The following is a 20,108-nucleotide window of genomic DNA, read 5'->3' on the forward strand; positions in this document are numbered from 1 at the left end:
CCACGCCCCCTATTCTGCGCTGTAATAGGTCCTGGTTACACCTCCTCTGGTCAGTCGCACAGCTGCGCGGTGGCCGACAGGGCTTGTTTCCCAGTGGTAAGCCGCAATCTAGCTGATGTGGCCCCAACCCCACATTCCTTCCCGCCCTGCAATGTCGGAAGAAACCCTACAGAGAAAATTAGCGGCTGCAAAGAAAAAGGTACTAGCGCCAGGTGGTGGCCCCCCGCCCCCAGCCCCAGAACCCCTCTGATGGCAGGACTGCGGCCAGAGCTCATGCGACTGCCAAGGCTTACTGGGCTGGGCCCCCAGGTGCCACTGGGCTCCCCCCATCAAAGTCTTGTCAGTCAGCCCCTTCCCCTCAACAGCCCAGACTCTGCCTGGAGTGAGATTTGCTTATTTACCATGAGACAGATCTTGGAAAATTGAACTTGACAGCTTGACTCTTCCTCATATCTCAACCTGGGGGACTTTGAGTGCCACAGGGAAATATGGGGCATCTTTCTGAAGCATCAGTTTCCCTTGATTCTCTTCAGAGAGAAAAAAACATTAATGGACTTAGGGATGACCATCTCATAGATTTCTAAGAGTATACCAGACTTCTGTCTGAAATGAGGCTTGGGCTGTCTTCTTTCTGTTCAATTCCTAGATGTAACAGAAAGGCTGCCTTCTGCCATGAGGACACATGGGAAAAGAGTAACAGTAAAAGAATCTGTCTTTTTTTTTTTTTTTAACCTTGCTCTGGGAGGGATAGGGTGTCTGGAGCTCATTCCTTTGGCCTTGGCTATTTGGACAGCGTTATTTTATAACTGTCCTTGAAATGAGCTTGCTAGATAGAGGAAAACTTGTTCTTTTCTTTGTTTTTTTTTAAACCCCTGCCTTGCCACATTCTGGGCCTTAGCTTTTACTTTTCTTGAAGTGAATAAATGTAGTACTTATTATTAGTTTTAAATTTTTGCCTCAGTTTCCCCCGTTTGATGATTTTTATGAAAGAAGTTTAATAGAAAGCATTACTACTACTTAGTTTTGCCTGAAGAGACAAGTTTTTTTTTTTTTTTTTTTTTTTTTAGACAAAGGTTGATATTTACGCAGAGCTATTAGCTGAGTGTTAATTTGTCTAGCAACTATTGCCTCTGTAGTTGACTGAACACTTCTAACAAGGAGAGGTAAGAGACAAGGGAGTATTAGGCAACTTTTTAGTATGGCTAAAACCACTCCTATTATAGTTTTGAACCCTCCAAAAAATGAAAACTAGCCTCCAAAGAGAGGCTTTTTTATTGTTTTTGATTTTCAGGCAACAATTAGTTAGATTGAATTTTTTACATACTCCTCCTTCGTGGGCTAGGAGGTAGTCTAAAGTTAATCTGTTCTGATAGCATTTTTTATTTTTGTGGTTTGCTGGGCTAGTAAACTTAATGCATTTGCTGTCTTATTAGTGATGATTTTAAGTACTGCCTGCAACCTTATGATGTGGTTAAGCATGTAAATAGGACTGCAGTATCCCTATGACTTATTTTGTGCCCAGGTAGCTGGCCTATGGTATTGAATTATTTTTTTAGGGTGCCAATTTTTGCCTTTTTAATTTTTATATTTCTTTTTATATCTGTATTTTTTTTCAACTTTATTATAGATAAAATACCCTAAAGTTTCTCTCTGTTGCAGTGGGAGTAGGAAGAAAGACAGTCTAATTGTTCCAAGCACACAGGCCCCTGTTCATTTAGCTGGCAACTGTTGATATGCCCATGGCCCACAGATCTAATAAAGACCAGGGGGTGCTTGCCAAGTATTTGGAGCTTCCAAATACTTGTAAATACTTCCAAATACTTGCTAAGTATTTGGATATTAAGTGTGGTTTAGAGAAGAGAAGCGGGAGAATGGATTTGGATGGGGTGTTTTGTAGTTATCTCTGCCCTGCTACAAAGTTTTGTTTAATGTTTTATTATAATATTGCTGTTTTAAGCAGGTTAGTTCTACTGGGTCTGCAAAAACTTTTCCCCAATGAGCAATACGGTATCTTTTAATAACAGAAGTTTTTAAGAGCCAGACGCTTGAACTTGTGGGCATCAGTTTGGGGAAAGAGTCAGTTAAAGTTATCTTGAGGCATTAACTCTTTTGCTTCCCAAGGCCATTGGTTTCCCATGTTAGTCCCTTTACAAATATAACGCGAGGAAATGCCTAGGCTGCTGGCAATGTTTTCAGCCAGCTGAGCAAATAGGTTTTTGGTTAAAGGAGGAGGCTCTGGTAACTTCTGGTTTACATGTTCAAAGAATGACTTAAAGACTTGGAATTGCTGCTGGGCTGACTGCTTGGTTTGAGTCCTCTTTATAATGTATAAAGCTATTTTAGCTTTTTGACTGTACCTTTGTAATGTCATGGAGAAACCTGTAGTCCATATAGGTAGATCTGGCTTTAAGATAGTAAGATTTATAGGATTGTAAGTGCTTGTCTTACAATTCGGTTTTGCTGGTATTTTGATGAGCAAGATTGGCTTTGGCCTCGGAGATGATCCGTCAGTGAACTGCGTTGTGCAGTTCCAGCAAACTATTGCTAGGGCCTCGGAGGGACAAACAGGGGGTGTATATATAATTTTGCACTGGCAGTTTGTATAGTACCCTGTAGGACCAGAGACTGTGGGATAGGTTGGGTTCATGGATGTTAACTGACAAATATTAAAGTATATGGATATAGCCCCCCTGCCACTGGGGAAGAGAGGCTTGGGTTTGACTTATAAGACTTCCTTCCTTTGACTCGGTATGAATTTTAAACCAAGTCCCAGGTAAAGACTTAGGGTTATAGCATATATAAGGCTGGCCATTTCCTGGGTTATTAATTGAATAGGTGGTCTGATTATAAGTACAAGTTTCTAAGCGAGTGCCTGTACACTTATAATACATATAGTATAATAGGGTTTTAGTTATACTGTTCCCTGACCAAGTAGTATGTGTACAGTGGGGACACCCTTCTATAGGTGTTTTTTTTAGTATGGTTAAGGGGGGTAACAGCAGCAAAACAATGTACAGCATACTTACATTTAGTAAGGACAAAGGAGGTCTTTACTTGGGGGAGGAGGTTGAGCACAGCGACAGAACAATAGGAAAATAGTATTACAGGAAAACTATTAGTTTTAAGATTTGTAATTACATTTACTTGCTTGACGAGTCCTCAAGCTTTGGCCGTGCGTAAACTAGTCAGCTTCCGGTGTGTGATTAGAACTGGGCTTGTTTCCTCAAGCTTCAGCCGTGTGTAGACTGGTCAGCCTCCGGAGTGACCAGAGCAGGGCTGTGGTCCTCAGCAGCAGCTTGATCTCATCTCAGGATTAGCCGGGTTGAATAATCTGGGTCCTGCTGGCTGGTTTACTTGTCCTGAGCTGCCGGTTTTAGCTGCCTGTGATGGATTCAAGGCATGATTCCTGCAACTTTAACAGCAGTGGGAGTGGACAAGATTACTGTATGGGGCCCATCCCACATGGGTCTTAGAGAAGTTGGGTTTTACTTTTTAACTTAAACAGAGTTACTAGGTTTAAGGGGTGTACTAGGTCTGTTAGACTTATAGGCATTTTTTTCCATACCCGGTCATGGACCACTTGCATGGTTATTTTTAAAGCCTGCATTTTTTTTTTGAAAGTTAATTCCTCTAGTTCTTAGACATTACCTTTAATTTGATTTATGATTTGGGGGTGGCCGACCGAACCAAATTTTATAGGGCAAATACTCAGTTTGTTTGGTGGGGGTGTACCTGACTCGGAGGAGGATCACAGGTAAAACCTGATTTTATTATAGATCAATTTCCTGGCAATAATTTTTTAGTAGCTGCTTGAGTGTCCGGTTCATTCGTTCCACTTTTCCTGAACTTTGTGGCCGATAGGCTGTGTGTAACTTCTTTTTTATTTTTAACAGTTTTGTTAAATTTTACACTATTTTAGCTATAAATGCCAGCCCATTGTCTGACTTTAAAGTTAGAGGGAGTTCAGACTTGGGGATAATGTCTTTTAGCAGTACTTCAGTCACTTCTTGTGCTTTTTTTGTCCTGGTGGGGAAAGCCTCAACCCACCCTGAAAAGGTGCAAATAAGCACTAGCATGTACTGACAGCCTCCGGCATGGGGCAATTTTATGAAGTTTATAAGCAAGTTTTCATAAAGCATGGCTCTTTCTCCTGTTTAGTGTCTCAGAGGAGGGGTTTCCCCCACTTTGTAACTTCATATTAGCCATTCTTCAACTTAGCCATTAGTGAGAAATTGGAATCCAGATATGGCAGAATCCTGCTGCCTTTAACTTTTAATGTGACTGTGGGCTTCTGCAAGCCTAATGAGAAGGTGCTCAGTCTGTCTCTATTCTTTATATTTTTTAGCCCCTTCCAGCCCCGATTAGATCAGTATTGGCGTTTTTTTAGGGTGCGGCACCTTTTAGCTGGTGACTTTTTTAGATCACAGCCTTTACTACTCTCTTTATTACCTTCTGGACATTTATTTTTTTAGTGTCCTTTTTTTTGCATCTCACACATTGATCTTTTTTTAACCTTGTCCGGCTCTCGAATCCTTGTTTAACTTGACCTCTTTTATGTCTATGCCCATGTCCATGTCCTCTCACATTGTTAATTTCTCTTTTTATAAGAGCTGTTGCCAACACATTGGCCAACAGATTGGCCAACAGATTGGCCGTTTTCTTAAGCCTTTAATTTCTTTTTGAGTTCTTCTGCTCCTGCGGCTGGCTGGTGGGGCTGGACAATGGCATAGGCACTGCCCCCACACACTGCTATTTTTTCCGATTTTTTTTTTCTTTTTCCTTTCCTTTTTTACACTTACTTTTATTTTTTTCTTTTCTTTGCTCTTCTCCTGGCGCCGGTTCCTGCCCCTCTTTTTCTAGATAGAACTGGGCTGGGGAGAGGGACTTAACCCTTGGCGTGCCTAGCTTGTTGATTTTGCTCTTTCCCATTTTGTTCCCTGGTTACAGTTAACATATACCTTGGTGGCCACTTTTATAAGTTGGGTGGCTTTCATGTCTGCAGCTTCCGCTTGATGTTACCCTGGGCTTTCCTGACAAATGCTGTGTTCACCACGCGCTGATTTTTGGCAGCCTTAGGGTCAAATGGGGTGTAAAGCCAGAATGTTTTACAGAGTCTTTTATAAAACTAACTTGGGCTCTGGTTAGCTCTCTGAAGCACTTTTGAAATTTTCCTTATATTAATTGTTTTCTTTTTACCAGCTCTTCGCCCCTGTAAAAGCGACCTCTTTGTACGTCTACAGGTGCTGAAGCTGGGTCCTAATTGGGGTCTGCTTCTGGGAACTGGCCTTGAGCATATGCTTGAGCATTCACTGCGTCTGCTGGTGCATGGGCTTCTAGCCAGCGAAGAGCTGCTTGTGTCATTCTCTGGCACTCTTTAATGTTGAACAACGTTAGGAAAAGCTGCCTGCAGTTTGGCCAGGTTGGATTATGTGTCAGAAAGATGGATTGCATGAGATTTATAAGAGCTTGGGGCTTCTCCGTGACGGTGTGTGGTGTTAGTTTAGTAGATGAGTGGTTGAAAAGGGCTGATAGCTGAAAGTCCGTTGCCTCCCCACCCGGATGTGGCCCTGGTCATTATAATAGATGGGTCTTCACGTCTCCCTGAGAGGCATTTGTATAGCTTGAGCACGACCAGATTTGGGATGGCCTGCTTGACTATTTTGACTTCCTTCCTTAGCCTCTTGAGGCTCCAGTCTTTCTATTTGGGGTGAGACTTGGGGCATGCTGCCTCCTGAATCTGGATCCTGGAGAGCTGGAGATGTTGGCCTCGGTAAAGGGGGGTAGGCTGGGACATTTGGAAGGAGAATTTTTGTTCCCTCTGGTGTCTCTTATAAACTAGCTTCTTTTGCTTTTTCTGGGACTTTTCCTTTAACTCTGTCGACGAAGCTGTTTTTATTTTTATTTTTGGCTTTTTGTAGTAAGCCATTAAACACGGCTGGATTAATGTCAGTTTTGTTTATATTGTATTTAACCATGAGTCAATTTAAAAGAATTTGGTCTGGGTACCCTGGCTGTCCTCTGACCCCTGTCACCACCTTAAATATATGGCTAATTGTTTTTTAGTTTACAGTTCTTTTGGTCGGCTATTTAATACTAAAAGAAGTTTATTTTAATTTACAGAGAGTTTTTAACTTTTGGGGGGTTAACTGAACTTTATAATTTTCTGTAAAACTTTTTTTTAAGTTTTTAAATATATATTTTAATGGACTAGGTTTTGATGACTTTTTTCCCATTTTCTCCCAGGTATGATGCTGCACATTTACTTTTGTACAGTTATTTTTCTTCTCATTTTGGCCGACTATGCCATCTCCTATTACAGGAGTTTTCAGATGCTGCTTGGCTTTGGAGAGTTTTTTATTTTTGTTATAACTTTGAGTTGTAGGGCAGCTTCTATTAGTCATATATAGATTGTTATTAGTCTTAGTTGGCCCCACAATTTTCTTGGAACGTACAGTTTACGTTAAGAGATTTGTGATTTCTTATTTTGCGGCTGATGAGCCTAATTAGGCCCCTCCGTTCACACACTTTTATATACTTTTAGTTCTCATGTTTGTACCTGGAGTGGCAAGCCACTTTTGCTACCTCTAGTTTTGCAGTTGGGGTGGCGAGCCACTTTTGCCACCTCTAGTTTTCTAGTTGGGGTGGTGAGCCACTCTCGCCACCTTCAGTTTTCTAGCTGACTTAGTGAGCTACTTTTGTGTCCTGTGTCAACTGGGGTGTGAGTTTTATCTGAATTGCTGAGCCACTCCTGTTGCCCCCAGCCTCTCTGGGTCAGACTATTTGGCACATCCCGGGAGGCAATTAGCTTCCCTTCTGTCCCCATGGGACGGATCCTGCCTTGGGCCCCCAAAACCTTGCCGTGGTTCCTGAAGTGCTCTGTTTCTGAAATTGTCCTGTAGTTCTTTTCAGGTTTTTTTGTGCTGCTGCGTAGGGGGCACCGGGTCAGGGGAGAGCTGATTTCCCCTCCAGGCTGAAGATTTTCTGGTGGCACCTGGGGTCACAGGTTTCCCCTGGCCCAGGGCTCCAGACCCCAGAGGCAAAGGAGACGGTAAGCCTGCCGTCTCCGGTCCCTTCATGGTTGCCAAAAATGTGGTAAACTGAGGAACGGAGAGACCAATATGGAGTACAGGAGGATTGTTGTTTATTTTAGGTACACACCGGCTCAGTGGATTTATTTTTTTTTTTTATTTTTTTTTCTTTTATTATTATTATTATTATTATTATTATACTTTAGGTTTTATGGTACATGTGCGCAATGTGCAGGTAAGTTACATATGTATACATGTGCCATGCTGGTGCGCTGCACCCACCAACTCGTCATCTAGCATTAGGTATATCTCCCAATGCTATCCCTCCCCCCTCCCCCCACCCCACAACAGTCCCCAGAGTGTGATGTTCCCCTTCCTGTGTCCATGTGTTCTCATTGTTCAATTCCCACCTATGAGTGAGAATATGCGGTGTTTGGTTTTTTGTTCTTGCGATAGTTTACTGAGAATGATGATTTCCAATTTCATCCATGTCCCTACAAAGGACGTGAACTCATCATTTTTTATGGCTGCATAGTATTCCATGGTGTATATGTGCCACATTTTCTTAATCCAGTCTATCATTGTTGGACATTTGGGTTGGTTCCAAGTCTTTGCTATTGTGAATAATGCAGCAATAAACATACGTGTGCATGTGTCTTTATAGCAGCATGATTTATAGTCCTTTGGGTATATACCCAGTAATGGGATGGCTGGGTCGAATGGAATTTCTAGTTCTAGATCCCTGAGGAATCGCCACACTGACTTCCACAAGGGTTGAACTAGTTTACAGTCCCACCAACAGTGTAAAAGTGTTCCTATTTCTTCACATCCTCTCCAGCACCTGTTGTTTCCTGACTTTTTAATGATTGCCATTCTAACTGGTGTGAGATGGTATCTCATTGTGGTTTTGATTTGCATTTCTCTGATGGCCAGTGACGGTGAGCATTTTTTCATGTGTTTTTTGGCTGCATACATGTCTTCTTTTGAGAAGTGTCTGTTCATGTCCTTCGCCCACTTTTTGATGGGGTTGTTTGTTTTTTTCTTGTAAATTTGTTGGAGTTCATTGTAGATTCTGGATATTAGCCCTTTGTCAGATGAGTAGGTTGCGAAAATTTTCTCCCATTTTGTAGGTTGCCTGTTCACTCTGATGGTAGTTTCTTTTGCTGTGCAGAAGCTCTTGAGTTTAATTAGATCCCATTTGTCAATTTTGGCTTTTGTTGCCATTGCTTTTGGTGTTTTAGACATGAAGTCCTTGCCCATGCCTATGTCCTGAATGGTAATGCCTAGGTTTTCTTCTAGGGTTTTTATGGTTTTAGGTCTAACATTTAAGTCTTTAATCCATCTTGAATTGATTTTTGTATAAGGTGTAAGGAAGGGATCCAGTTTCAGCTTTCTACATATGGCTAGCCAGTTTTCCCAGCACCATTTATTAAATAGGGAATCCTTTCCCCATTTCTTGTTTTTGTCAGGTTTGTCAAAGATCAGATACTTGTAGATATGTGGCATTATTTCTGATGGCTCTGTTCTGTTCCATTGATCTATATCTCTGTTTTGGTACCAGTACCATGCTGTTTTGGTTACTGTAGCCTTGTAGTATAGTTTGAAGTCAGGTAGTGTGATGCCTCCAGCTTTGTTCTTTTGGCTTAGGATTGACTTGGCGATGCGGGCTCTTTTTTGGTTCCATATGAACTTTAAAGTAGTTTTTTCCAATTCTGTGAAGAAAGTCATTGGTAGCTTGATGGGGATGGCATTGAATCTGTAAATTACCTTGGGAAGGATGGCCATTTTCATGATATTGATTCTTCCTACCCATGAGCATGGAATGTTCTTCCATTTGTTTGTATCCTCTTTTATTTCCTTGAGCAGTGGTTTGTAGTTCTTCTTGAAGAGGTCTTTCACATCCCTTGTAAGTTGGATTCCTAGGTATTTTATTCTCTTTGAAGCAATTGTGAATGGGAGTTCACTCATGATTTGGCTCTCTGTTTGTCTGTTATTGATGTATAAGAATGCTTGTGATTTTTGCACATTGATTTTGTATCCTGAGACTTTGCTGAAGTTGCTTATCAGCTTAAGGAGATTTTGGGCTGAGACAATGGGGTTTTCTAGATATACTATCATGTCATCTGCAAACAGGGACAATTTGACTTCCTCTTTTCCTAATTGAATACCCTTGATTTCCTTCTCCTGCCTAATTGCCCTGGCCAGAACTTCCAACACTATGTTGAATAGAAGTGGTGAGAGAGGGCATCCCTGTCTTGTGCCAGTTTTCAAAGGGAATGCTTCCAGTTTTTGCCTATTCAGTATGATATTGGCTGTGGGTTTGTCATAAATAGCTCTTATTATTTTGAGATACGTCCCATCAATTCCTAATTTATTGAGAGTTTTTAGCATGAAGGGTTGTTGAATTTTGTCAAAGGCCTTTTCTGCATCTATTGAGATAATCATGTGGTTTTTGTCTTTGGTTCTGTTTATATGCTGGATTACATTTATTGATTTGCGTATATTGAACCAGCCTTGCATCCCAGGGATGAAGCCCACTTGATCATGGTGGATAAGCTTTTTGATGTGCTGCTGGATTCTGTTTGCCAGTATTTTATTGAGGATTTTTGCATCAATGTTCATCAAGGATATTGGTCTAAAATTCTCTTTTTTTGTTGTGTCTCTGCCAGGCTTTGGTATCAGGATGATGCTGGCCTCATAAAATGAGTTAGGGAGGATTCCCTCTTTTTCTATTGATTGGAATAGTTTCAGAAGGAATGGTACCAGCTCCTCCTTGTACCTCTGGTAGAATTCGGCTGTGAATCCATCTGGACCTGGACTTTTTTTGGTTGGTAAGCTATTGATTATTGCCACAATTTCAGCTCCTGTTATTGGTCTATTCAGAGATTCAACTTCTTCCTGGTTTAGTCTTGGGAGGGTGTATGTGTCGAGGAATTTATCCATTTCTTCTAGATTTTCTAGTTTATTTGCATAGAGGTGTTTGTAATATTCTCTGATGGTAGTTTGTATTTCTGTGGGATCGGTGGTGATATCCCCTTTATCATTTTTTATTGCATCTATTTGATTCTTCTCTCTTTTTTTCTTTATTAATCTTGCTAGTGGTCTATCAATTTTGTTGATCCTTTCAAAAAACCAGCTCCTGGATTCATTTATTTTTTGAAGGGTTTTTTGTGTCTCTATTTCCTTCAGTTCTGCTCTGATTTTAGTTATTTCTTGCCTTCTGCTAGCTTTTGAATGTGTTTGCTCTTGCTTTTCTAGTTCTTTTAATTGTGATGTTAGGGTGTCAATTTTGGATCTTTCTTGCTTTCTCTTGTGGGCATTTAGTGCTATAAATTTCCCTCTACACACTGCTTTGAATGCATCCCAGAGATTCTGGTATGTTGTGTCTTGGTTCTCGTTGGTTTCAAAGAACATCTTTATTTCTGCCTTCATTTCGTTATGTACCCAGTAGTCATTCAGGAGCAGGTTGTTCAGTTTCCACGTAGTTGAGCGGTTTTGAGTGAGATTCTTAATCCTGAGTTCTAGCTTGATTGCACTGTGATCTGAGAGACAGTTTGTTACAATTTCTGTTCTTTTACATTTATTGAGGAGAGCTTTACTTCCAAGTATATGGTCAATTTTGGAATAGGTGTGGTGTGGTGCTGAAAAAAATGTATATTCTGTTGATTTGGGGTGGAGAGTTCTGTAGATGTCTATTAGGTCTGCTTGGTGCAGAGCTGAGTTCAATTCCTGGGTATCCTTGTTGACTTTCTGTCTCGTTGATCTGTCTAATGTTGATAGTGGGGTGTTAAAGTCTCCCATTATTAATGTGTGGGAGTCTAAGTCTCTTTGTAGGTCACTCAGGACTTGCTTTATGAATCTGGGTGCTCCTGTCTCCTGTATTGGGTGCATATATATTTAGGATAGTTAGCTCTTCTTGTTGAATTAATCCCTTTACCATTATGTAATGGCCTTCTTTGTCTCTTTTGATCTTTGTTGGTTTAAAGTCTGTTTTATCAGAGACTAGGATTGCGACCCCTGCCTTTTTTTGTTTTCCATTTGCTTGGTAGATCTTCCTCCATCCTTTTATTTTGAGCCTATGTGTGTCTCTGCACGTGAGATGGGTTTCCTGAATACAGCACACTGATGGGTCTTGAGTCTTTATCCAGTTTGCCAGTCTGTGTCTTTTAATTGGAGCATTTAGTCCATTTACATTTAAAGTTAATATTGTTATGTGTGAATTTGATCCTGTCATTATGATGTTAGCTGGATATTTTGCTCGTTAGTTGATGCAGTCTCTTCCTAGTCTCGATGTTCTTTACATTTCGGTATGATTTTGCAGTGGCTGGTACCGGTTGTGCCTTTCCATGTTTAGCGCTTCCTTCAGGAGCTCTTTTAGGGCAGGCCTGGTGGTGACAAAATCTCTCAGCATTTGCTTGTCTGTAAAGTATTTTATTTCTCCTTCACTTATGAAGCTTAGTTTGGCAGGATATGAAATTCTGGGTTGAAAATTCTTTTCTTTAAGAATGTTGAATATTGGCCCCCACTCTCTTCTGGCTTGTAGGGTTTCTGCCGAGAGATCCGCTGTTAGTCTGATGGGCTTCCCTTTGATGGTAACCCGACCTTTCTCTCTGGCTGCCCTTAACATTTTTTCCTTCATTTCAACTTTGGTGAATCTGACAATTATGTGTCTTGGAGTTGCTCTTCTCGAGGAGTATCTTTGTGGCGTTCTCTGTATTTCCTGAATCTGAATGTTGGCCTGCCTTGCTAGATTGGGGAAGTTCTCCTGGATAATATCCTGCAGAGTGTTTTCCAACTTGTTTCCATTCTCCCTGTCACTTTCAGGTACACCTATCAGACGTAGATTTGGTCTTTTCACATAGTCCCACATTTCTTGGAGGCTTTGCTCGTTTCTTTTTATTCTTTTTTCTCTAAACTTCCCTTCTCGCTTCATTTCATTCATTTCATCTTCCAGGGCTGATACCCTTTCTTCCATTTGATCGCATCGGCTCCTGAGGCTTCTGCATTCTTCACGTAGTTCTCGAGCCTTGGTTTTCAGCTCCATCAGCTCCTTTAAGCACTTCTCTGTATTGGTTATTCTAGTTATACATTCTTCTAAATTTTTTTCAAAGTTTTCAACTTCTTTGCCTTTGGTTTGAATATCCTCCCGTAGCTCGGAGTAATTTGATCGTCTGAAGCCTTCTTCTCTCAGCTCGTCAAAGTCATTCTCCGTCCAGCTTTGTTCCGTTGCTGGTGAGGAGCTGCGTTCCTTTGGAGGAGGAGAGGTACTCTGGTTTTTAGAGTTTCCAGTTTTTCTGCTCTGTTTTTTCCCCATCTTTGTGGTTTTATCTACTTTTGGTCTTTGATGATGGTGATGCACAGATGGGTTTTTGGTGTGGATGTCCTTTCTATTAGTTTTCCTTCTAACAGACAGAACCCTCAGCTGCAGGTCTGTTGGAGTACCTGGCTGGCCGTGTGAGGTGTCAGTCTGCCCCTGCTGGGTGGTGCCTCCCAGTTAGGCTGCTCAGGGGTCAGGGGTCAGGGACCCACTTGAGGAGGCAGTCAGCCCGTTCTCAGATCTCCAGCTGTGTGCTGGGAGAACCACTGCTCTCCTCACAGCTGTCAGACAGGGACATTTAAGTCTGCAGAGGTTACTGCTGTCTTTTTGTTTGTCTGTGTCCTGCCCCCAGAGGTGGAGCCTACAGAGGCAGGCAGGCCTCCTTGAGCTGTGGTGGGCTCCACCCAGTTCAAGCTTCCAGGCTGCTTTGTTTACCTAAGCGCGGCTCAGTGGATTTATATTTAAAAAGCTGAGCATTGAACAAAGACAGAGTGGGGTTTTTGTAAGCAGCCTTACAGAAGCAAAACAAAAGCAGTTAATTATACAGTCATAGGTCATGTAATCTATAGCATAACATAAGTTGTGACCTTGTATAGTTGGTGACCTTGTAGCTGCATTGAAAGAAAAACAAAAACTGGCCCTCTCCCTCTCCCTCTCCCTCTCCCTCTCCCTCTCCCTCTCCCTCTCCCTCTCCCTCTCCCTCTCCCTCTCCCTCTCCCTCTCCCTCTCCCTCTCCCCCTCCCCCTCCCCCTCCCCCTCCCCCTCCCTCTCCCTCTCCCTCTCCCCTCTTCTTCAGTCTCCCTCTCCTTTTTTCGGTCTCCCGCTGTTATCGAAGCTGGACTGTACTGCCATGATCTCGGCTCGCTGCAACCTCCCTGCCTCGGGCTCCTGTGACTCTCCTGCCTCGGCCTGCCGAGTGCCTGGGATTACAGGCGCGCGCCGCCACGCCTGAATGGTTTTTCTATTTTTGGTGGAGACGGGGTTTCACCGTGTTGACCGGGCTGGTCTCCAGCTCCTGGCCTCGAGTGATCTGCCTGCCTAGGCCTCCCGAGATGCTGGGATTGCAGACGGAGTCTCGCTAACTCAATGCTCAATGGTGCTCAGGCTGGAGTGCAGTGGTGTGATCTCGGCTCGCTGCAACCTCCACCTACCAGCCTCCTGCCTTGGCCTCTTAAAGTGCTAAGATTACAGCCTCTGCCCCACCGCCACCCCGTCTAGGAAGCGAGGAGCATCTCTGCCTGGCCGCCCATCGTCTGGGAAGTGAGGAGCGCCTCTGCCCGGCCACCCTATCTGGGAAGTGAGGAGCGCCGCTGCCCGGCCGCCCATCGTCTGGGATGTGAGGAGCCCCTCTGCCCGGCTGCCACCCCGTCTGGGAGGAAGTGAGGAGCGCCTCTGCCCGGCTGCCCCGTCTGGGAGATGAGGTGCACCTCTGCCCGGCCGCCCCGTCTGGGAGGTGAGGAGCGCCTCTGCCTGGCCGCCACCCCGTCTGGGAGGAAGTGAGGAGCGCCTCTGCCTGGTTGCCCCGTCTGGGAAGTGAGGAGCGCCTCTGCCTGGCCGCCACCCCGTCTGGGAAATGAGGAGCGCCTCTGCCCGGCTGCCACCCCATATGGGAAGTGAGGAGCGCCTCTGCCCAGCCGCCCCTTCTGGGAGGTGAGGAGCGCCTCTGCCCAGCCGCCCCGTCTGGGAGGTGAGGAGTGCCTCTGCCCGGCCGCCCCGTCTGGGAAGTGAGGAGCGCCTCTGCCTGGCCGCCACCCCGTCTGGGAGGAAGTGAGGAGCACCTCTGCCCAGCTGCCCCATCTGGGAAGTGAGGAGCGCCTCTACCCGGCTACCACCCCCTATGGGAAGTGAGGAGCGCCTCTGCCCGGCCGCCCACTCTGGGAAGTGAGGAGCGCCTCTGCCCGGCCGCCCACTCTGGGAGGTGAGGAGCGCCTCTGCCTGGCCACTCCGTCTGGGAAGGGAGGAGAGCCTCTGCCCGGCCACCCCGTCTGGGAGGTGAGGAGCGCCTCTGCCCGGCCGCCACCCCGTCTGGGAGGAAGTGAGGAGCACCTCTGCCCGGCCGCCCCGTCTGGGAGGTGAGGAGTGCCTCTGCCTGGTCACCCCGTCTGGGAAGTGAGGAGCGCCTCTGCCCGGCCACCCCGTCTGGGAAGTGAGGAGCACCTCTGCCCGGCCGCCCCGTCTGGGAGGTGAGGAGTGCCTCTGCCTGGCCACCCCGTCTGGGAAGTGAGGAGCGCCTCTACCCGGCCACCCCGTCTGGGAAGTGAGGAGCGCCTCTGCCTGGCCGTCACCCCGTCTGGGAGGAAGTGAGGAGCACCTCTGCCCGGCCGCCCCGTCTGGGAGGTGAGGAGTGCCTCTGCCCGGCTGCCACCCTGTCTGGGAGGAAGTGAGGAGCACCTATGCCCGGCTGCCCCATCTGGGAGATGAGGAGCACCTCTGCCCGGCCGCCCCGTCTGGGAGGTGAGGAGCGCCTCTGCCTGGCCGCCACCCCGTCTGGGAGGAAGTGAGGAGCGCCTCTGCCCGGCCACTCCGTCTGGGAGGTGAGGAGCGCCTCTGCCCGGCCGCCCCGTCTGGGAGGTGAGGAGTGCCTCTGCCCGGCCGTCACCCCATCTGGGAGGAAGTGAGGAGCGCCTCTGCCTGGCTGCCCCATCTGGGAAGGGAGGAGCGCCTCTGCCCAGCCGCCACACCGTCTGGGAAGTGAGGAGCGCCTCTGCCCGGCCGCCCAGTCTGGGAAGTGAGGAGCGCCTCTGCCCGGCCGCCCTGTCTGGGAGGTGAGGAGCGCCTCTGCCTGGCTGCCACCCCGTCTGGGAGGAAGTGAGGAGCGCCTCTGCCCGGCCGCCCCGTCTGGGAAGTGAGGAGCGCCTCTGCCCGGCCGCCCCGTCTGGGAAGTGAGGAGCGCCTCTGCCCGGCCGCCCGGTCTGGGAAGCGAGGAGCGCCTCTGCCCGGCCTCCCTGTCTGGGAGGTGAGGAGCGCCTCTGCCCGGCTGCCCTGTCTGGGAGGTGTACCCAACAGCTCCGAAGAGACAGCGACCATCGGGAGCCGGCCATGAGGACGATGGCGGTTTTGTTGAAAGGAAGGGGGGGGGGAAGTGTGGGGAAAGGAAGGAGAGATCAGATTGTTGCTGTGTCTGTGTAGAAAGGGGTGGGCATAGGAGACTCCATTTTGTTCTGACTAGGAGAAATTCTTCTGCCTTGGGATGCTGTTGATCTATGGCCTTTCCCCCAGCCCCATGCTCTCTGAAACATATGCTGTGTCAACTCAGGGTTAAATGGATTAAGGGCGGTGCAAGATGTGCTTTGTTAAACAGATGCTTGAAGGCAGCATGCTCTTTAAGAGTCATCACCACTCCCTAATCTCAAGTACCCAGGGACACAAACACTGCAGAAGGCCGCAGGGTCCTCTGCCTAGGAAAACGAGAGACCTTTGTTCATGTGTTTATCTCCTGACCTTCTCTCCACTATTATCCTATGACCCTCCCATATCCCCCTCTCTGAGAAACACCCAAGAATGATCAATAAATACTTCATAAATTAAAAAAATAAATAAATAAATAAATAAATAAATAAATTTAAAAATAAAAAAAAAAAAAAAACAAGAGAAAAACAAAAACTGGCTAAATATAGACATTTGTAAAACATAATAATGCTTAAGAAGCCTGGGAAAAGAGTAACAGTAAAATAATCTTTTTTTTTTTTTTTAACCTTGCTCTGGAAGGGATGGGGTGTCTGGAGCCCATTCCTCTGGCCTTGGCTATTTGGACAGTATTATAACTGTCCTTGAAGTGAGCTTGCTAGGTAGAGGAAAACTTGTTCTTTTTTTTTTTTTTTTTTTTAACCTTTGCCTTGCCATATTCTGGGCCTCAGCTTTTACTTTTCTTGAAGTAAATAAACATAGTACTTATTATTATTTTTAAATTTTTGCCTCAGTAAAAACTGTAAAGTCAGATGTGACTGTAGGGACTTCTCATGAGAATTCCTGCTCTTCTTTTCCACAGATAAGAAACTATCAGCGGAGGAACAGCCTTGGTGTTCTTACAGGAGCGAAAGAGAAAATTAAAAATGGCAGTAATCCTGAGACAACCACTTCTGGTGGTTGCCACTCACCTGGGGATGTGAGTCTTGGCTGGCCAGGCTCCTGGGGACAGGGGCCCCAAGGGCAGTAGAGGGTAGTTGTTTAGATTGTGGAAGAACTGTTGGGTCCTGGTTAAGAATTCTGGGTTTGAATCCTACATCTCCAGCTGCTAAGGATATGATGTAGGGTGAATTGCTTGAGCTCTTTGGGCCTCTCTTTTCACTTCTGTAAAACAGGAGTGGTATTGTTTGACTTACACTTGTGAAGCTTAAGTGAGATTTGTTAATTGTTGTTTTTATGTTAATGCCAAGTACAGGGCCTGCCGTAAACACCCAAGGCACCCAGGAAATGATAGTTGCTGTTTCATTTTCCTCATCCCCAGTCTGAAGGGGAAGCCAGGCCAATGAGAACCGCCACTTGCCATCAGGCTGTCTCTTTTGGAGTCACCGAAAGGGCCCCAGGATGTGGTGAGGAGAGCCCCAGGCACTAAGATTAGGAAAAGATCTAACTTTTGATCTCATCTTTGCCGCCAACATGCTGGGTGACCACAGAAAAGTCACTTCTTCCCCTGGGCCTCAGTTACCTCCTCTGTAAGATGACATTGGATAAGATCAGTGTGTTTCAAACTTGTTTTTTAGCGGGAGTCCCCTTTGTTCAAGTGAACCGTTACTCAAAAGTCTGGTTTTTAAAATGGAAGTGGAGGTCTGGTGCTCTGCCAGATTCATCCCCACATCCTGGGCCTGAGGAGAGGGGTCCAATGAGAGTATTCAGAACAGCATCGGTCAGGTGACTCCACCCTGTGTGACTGCATCGCTCAGGGGACTTTTCCATCTATCTGTTTCTGCCCCTGGCAAGGCAGCAGGCAGCCATTTTGAAGGCCAGACCATGGTCTTGATCTCCTCCGCTCTTCTTCAGCATTTCGTTTCCCTAAAGCCACCTCTTCCTCCTCCTCTGACTCTCTTGCCTCTCTCTAAGCCACTTCTGTCTTTCTCCCCCTGCCCTTGTTCTACGCTTTTCACCTCCTGTAGATTCAGGACATTGTGAATGTCCTGGTGTCTGACCTTAACCGTTCCAGTGCGGTAGCGCTCCCCACATTGGACAAGTGGAAGGTGAGGCAGTGCCAAGACCCCTCTCTGACTTGCTCTCTCCAGCTGTGCATGCCCCTGAGGCTCCTCTGGTTTGGGGGATACTTTGCCTCTGGCTTATTTTATGTTGCTGCCATTTCCCTTCTGCCTGTTTATGTCTGCTTCTTCACCTGCTTGATTGATTGGGTTTTTTTTTCCTTCACCCACATCTTTTATTATCTTGGAGAAAGTGAGACATATCTTAAAGGTTAGAGGTAATTTGGGAATAACTTTAAGAGCAGACATATGGAATTTGGGGCTTTTTTTCTTAGAGACAAAGTCTCACTCTCTCGCCCAGGGTGGAGTGTAGTGGTGTGATCTCAGCTCACTGCAATCTCCACTTCACAAGTTCAAGCAATTCTCCTGTCTCAGCCTCCTGAGTAGCTGGGATTACAGGCGCCCACCACCACACCTGGATAATTTTTATATTTTTAGTAGAGACGGGGTTTCGCCATTTTGGCCAGTCTGATCTTGAACTCCTGAGCTCAGGTGATCCACCCGCCTTAGCTTCCCAAAGTGTTAACATTACAGGCATGAGCCACCATGCCCAGCCTGAGATCTTTTAAAAATTGTTTAAGTTTTTATTTCTTAAGCAAAGTAACTTGACAGTAGAGATCTTTATTGACCGAGTTGTACATTAAGCCTAGCCCTAGCCCTTTGAAGGGGCACTGTGTGGAACAGCCCGGGGTCCCCAGACCTAAACTTCTCACTCTTCACCATCCAGTTTTCAAGCTGGTGTGAAGCCCCTGATGCTAACCAGCAGTTATGACAGGCCATGGAGGAGCGGGCACAGCTGGAAGCACACCTGGGGCAGTGAGGCTTTGCAGAGGGAGGAACGTGGAAGGAAGATGACCTCAGGTGGCCAGGAGCAGGTGAGGACCAGTGACAGCCCTTCCTAACTTCTGTGCCCATTCTTGCAGGTAATGGAGGTGTGTAGACAAATACAACTGGAGAGAGATACATTTGCTGAGATTCTTAAAGGAGAGAGAGCCACGTGGCAGCAGAGGATGAATCAGATGTCAGAGCGGGTGAGACCTGACACTTCAGCCCCCACTTTAGATCTTTCTGGGCATCTGTAAAATGGGAGGGGTGGTCTTGGGTCTGGGCTTTGTGGAGGAGGGGGCAGAGAGGGAGATGGTAGCCTGTCCAGCCAGCAGCCTCCCCTCTCCAGGGCCCTTTCCCCCGTGCTTTGTGCAGATGTGCACACTGAGGGAGGAGAAGGAGTGTATTATGAATCGGTTACAGGAGCTGGAGACAAGCTTGGTGGAATTGAGAAAACAGATGAGGAAGCTGAGGCTGGGGTGACCTGGGAGGAGGGCTGACATCAGAGGGCCGTGGGGGGTGGGTTAGAATGGCCTAGGGAGGTGGGTGGATGGAAGGACTTTGAGTCAGAGGAAAAGAGGTATATGCCAGGAGATGACAAGTCTGGTAATCTCCATGAGCCCCAGTTTCCCAGTCAGCAAAGAGGGAGGAGTGCCCATTGTCAGCCACCCACACATGTCTGTATCTGTAAGTGGCTTGGAAGATTGGCTACCATCCAGGTGTGGGGAATCATTAGCAGGGAGGCCAAGTTTGTGGAGCCTGAGAGGAGCTGTGGACCAAGAGGAACATTTTTTTTTTAAGATTTCAGAGGCCCTTATTGTCTGCTTTTTTTCTCAGCTGAACTCCCATCCCTGGCACCCCCAGCAAGGCCCTCTGAGGTGGAGCAGCAGCTACAGGAGGAGGCTGAGCACCTGAGGGAGGAGCTGGATAGTCTGGCAGGACAGCTCCAAGCCCAGGTACAGGACAATGAGGGCTTGAGTCGCCTGAACCGGGAGCAGGAGGAAAGGCTTCTGGAGCTGGAGAGGGCGGCTGAGCTCTGGGGGAAGCAAGTGGAGGTGCGCAGACAAATCCTACAGACCGTGGAGACCACACCGCTGTCAGCCACACCCTCTCCCAGACCCGTGAGGTCAAGGGACAGCTGGCCGAGCTGCAGAGTGGCTTCATAAAGCTGGTGCACGGCCCCACCTGGGGAGCCAGCCCTCCTCCCTAGCCCTTCGGGCCTTTGTTTTGCCACCTGTCAAATGGGGCGGTGTAGCCCTCACGTGAAATGGCACTTCTGAAGGCACCTGTGAGCCACAGCCCTGCTCCAATGGCTGTGGGGAGGTGGGGATGATTTTTCTAACCTGACTTCACCCTTCCCGGTGCCATGGGAGGCAGACACCAAGTTCTGGGCTCTCCAGCTGCAATGAAGTTAGCATCTTCTTCGCAGAGGTGCCAAGGATTAAATGAGATAATACATGGAGAGCATTAGGCACGTCGGACACTTAGCAGATGATGGCTGGCTCCTGCTTTTCCACCAGTCTGTGGCCTACAGTTTAAATGGTGGGAAGAAGAGTGTGAGACTTCATACAGGGAAAGAGGCATGGGGCTCTAGGCAGTCACTTAGGCCTAGAGAAAGGGGCCACGGGTCTGGGCAGGATGGAGAGCCCTGCAGTGCCCTAGCTACCCTATTCATGGGCCCAGAATCTGAAAGCAGGCCACCACCTGCAGGTCTTCCTGCAGGTGGAGGGGAAGAGCCAAGAGGCTCAGAGT

The 20,108-nt window shown here is 46.6% G+C and overlaps 1 protein-coding gene across 7 annotated transcripts in view; it reads left to right on the forward strand.

Moving 5' to 3' along the window:
• LOC129047402 (golgin subfamily A member 2-like) overlaps positions 1-20,108 on the forward strand; it is a 20,968-nt gene continuing 860 nt past the window's right edge. Inside the window, exons 1-6 of one of the 7 annotated variants that reach the window (XM_063719397.1) lie at positions 9-199; positions 16,334-16,450; positions 16,727-16,877; positions 18,455-18,562; positions 18,732-18,819; positions 19,194-19,411. In XM_063719397.1, the coding sequence (XP_063575467.1) occupies positions 18,458-18,562; positions 18,732-18,819; positions 19,194-19,411 (411 nt within the window). In that variant the 5' untranslated portion in view covers positions 9-199; positions 16,334-16,450; positions 16,727-16,877; positions 18,455-18,457. Of the gene's footprint in view, positions 200-1,095; positions 1,164-14,825; positions 15,302-16,333; positions 16,451-16,726; positions 16,878-18,454; positions 18,563-18,731; positions 18,820-19,193; positions 19,412-20,108 lie in introns of those variants that run through there. The other 6 variants (XM_054540081.2, XM_054540080.2, XM_063719396.1 and 3 more) reach the window with 6 other exon arrangements.

Source organism: Pongo abelii, chromosome 20 (genome assembly GCF_028885655.2).
Source record: "Pongo abelii isolate AG06213 chromosome 20, NHGRI_mPonAbe1-v2.0_pri, whole genome shotgun sequence".
NCBI lineage: Eukaryota > Metazoa > Chordata > Mammalia > Primates > Hominidae > Pongo > Pongo abelii.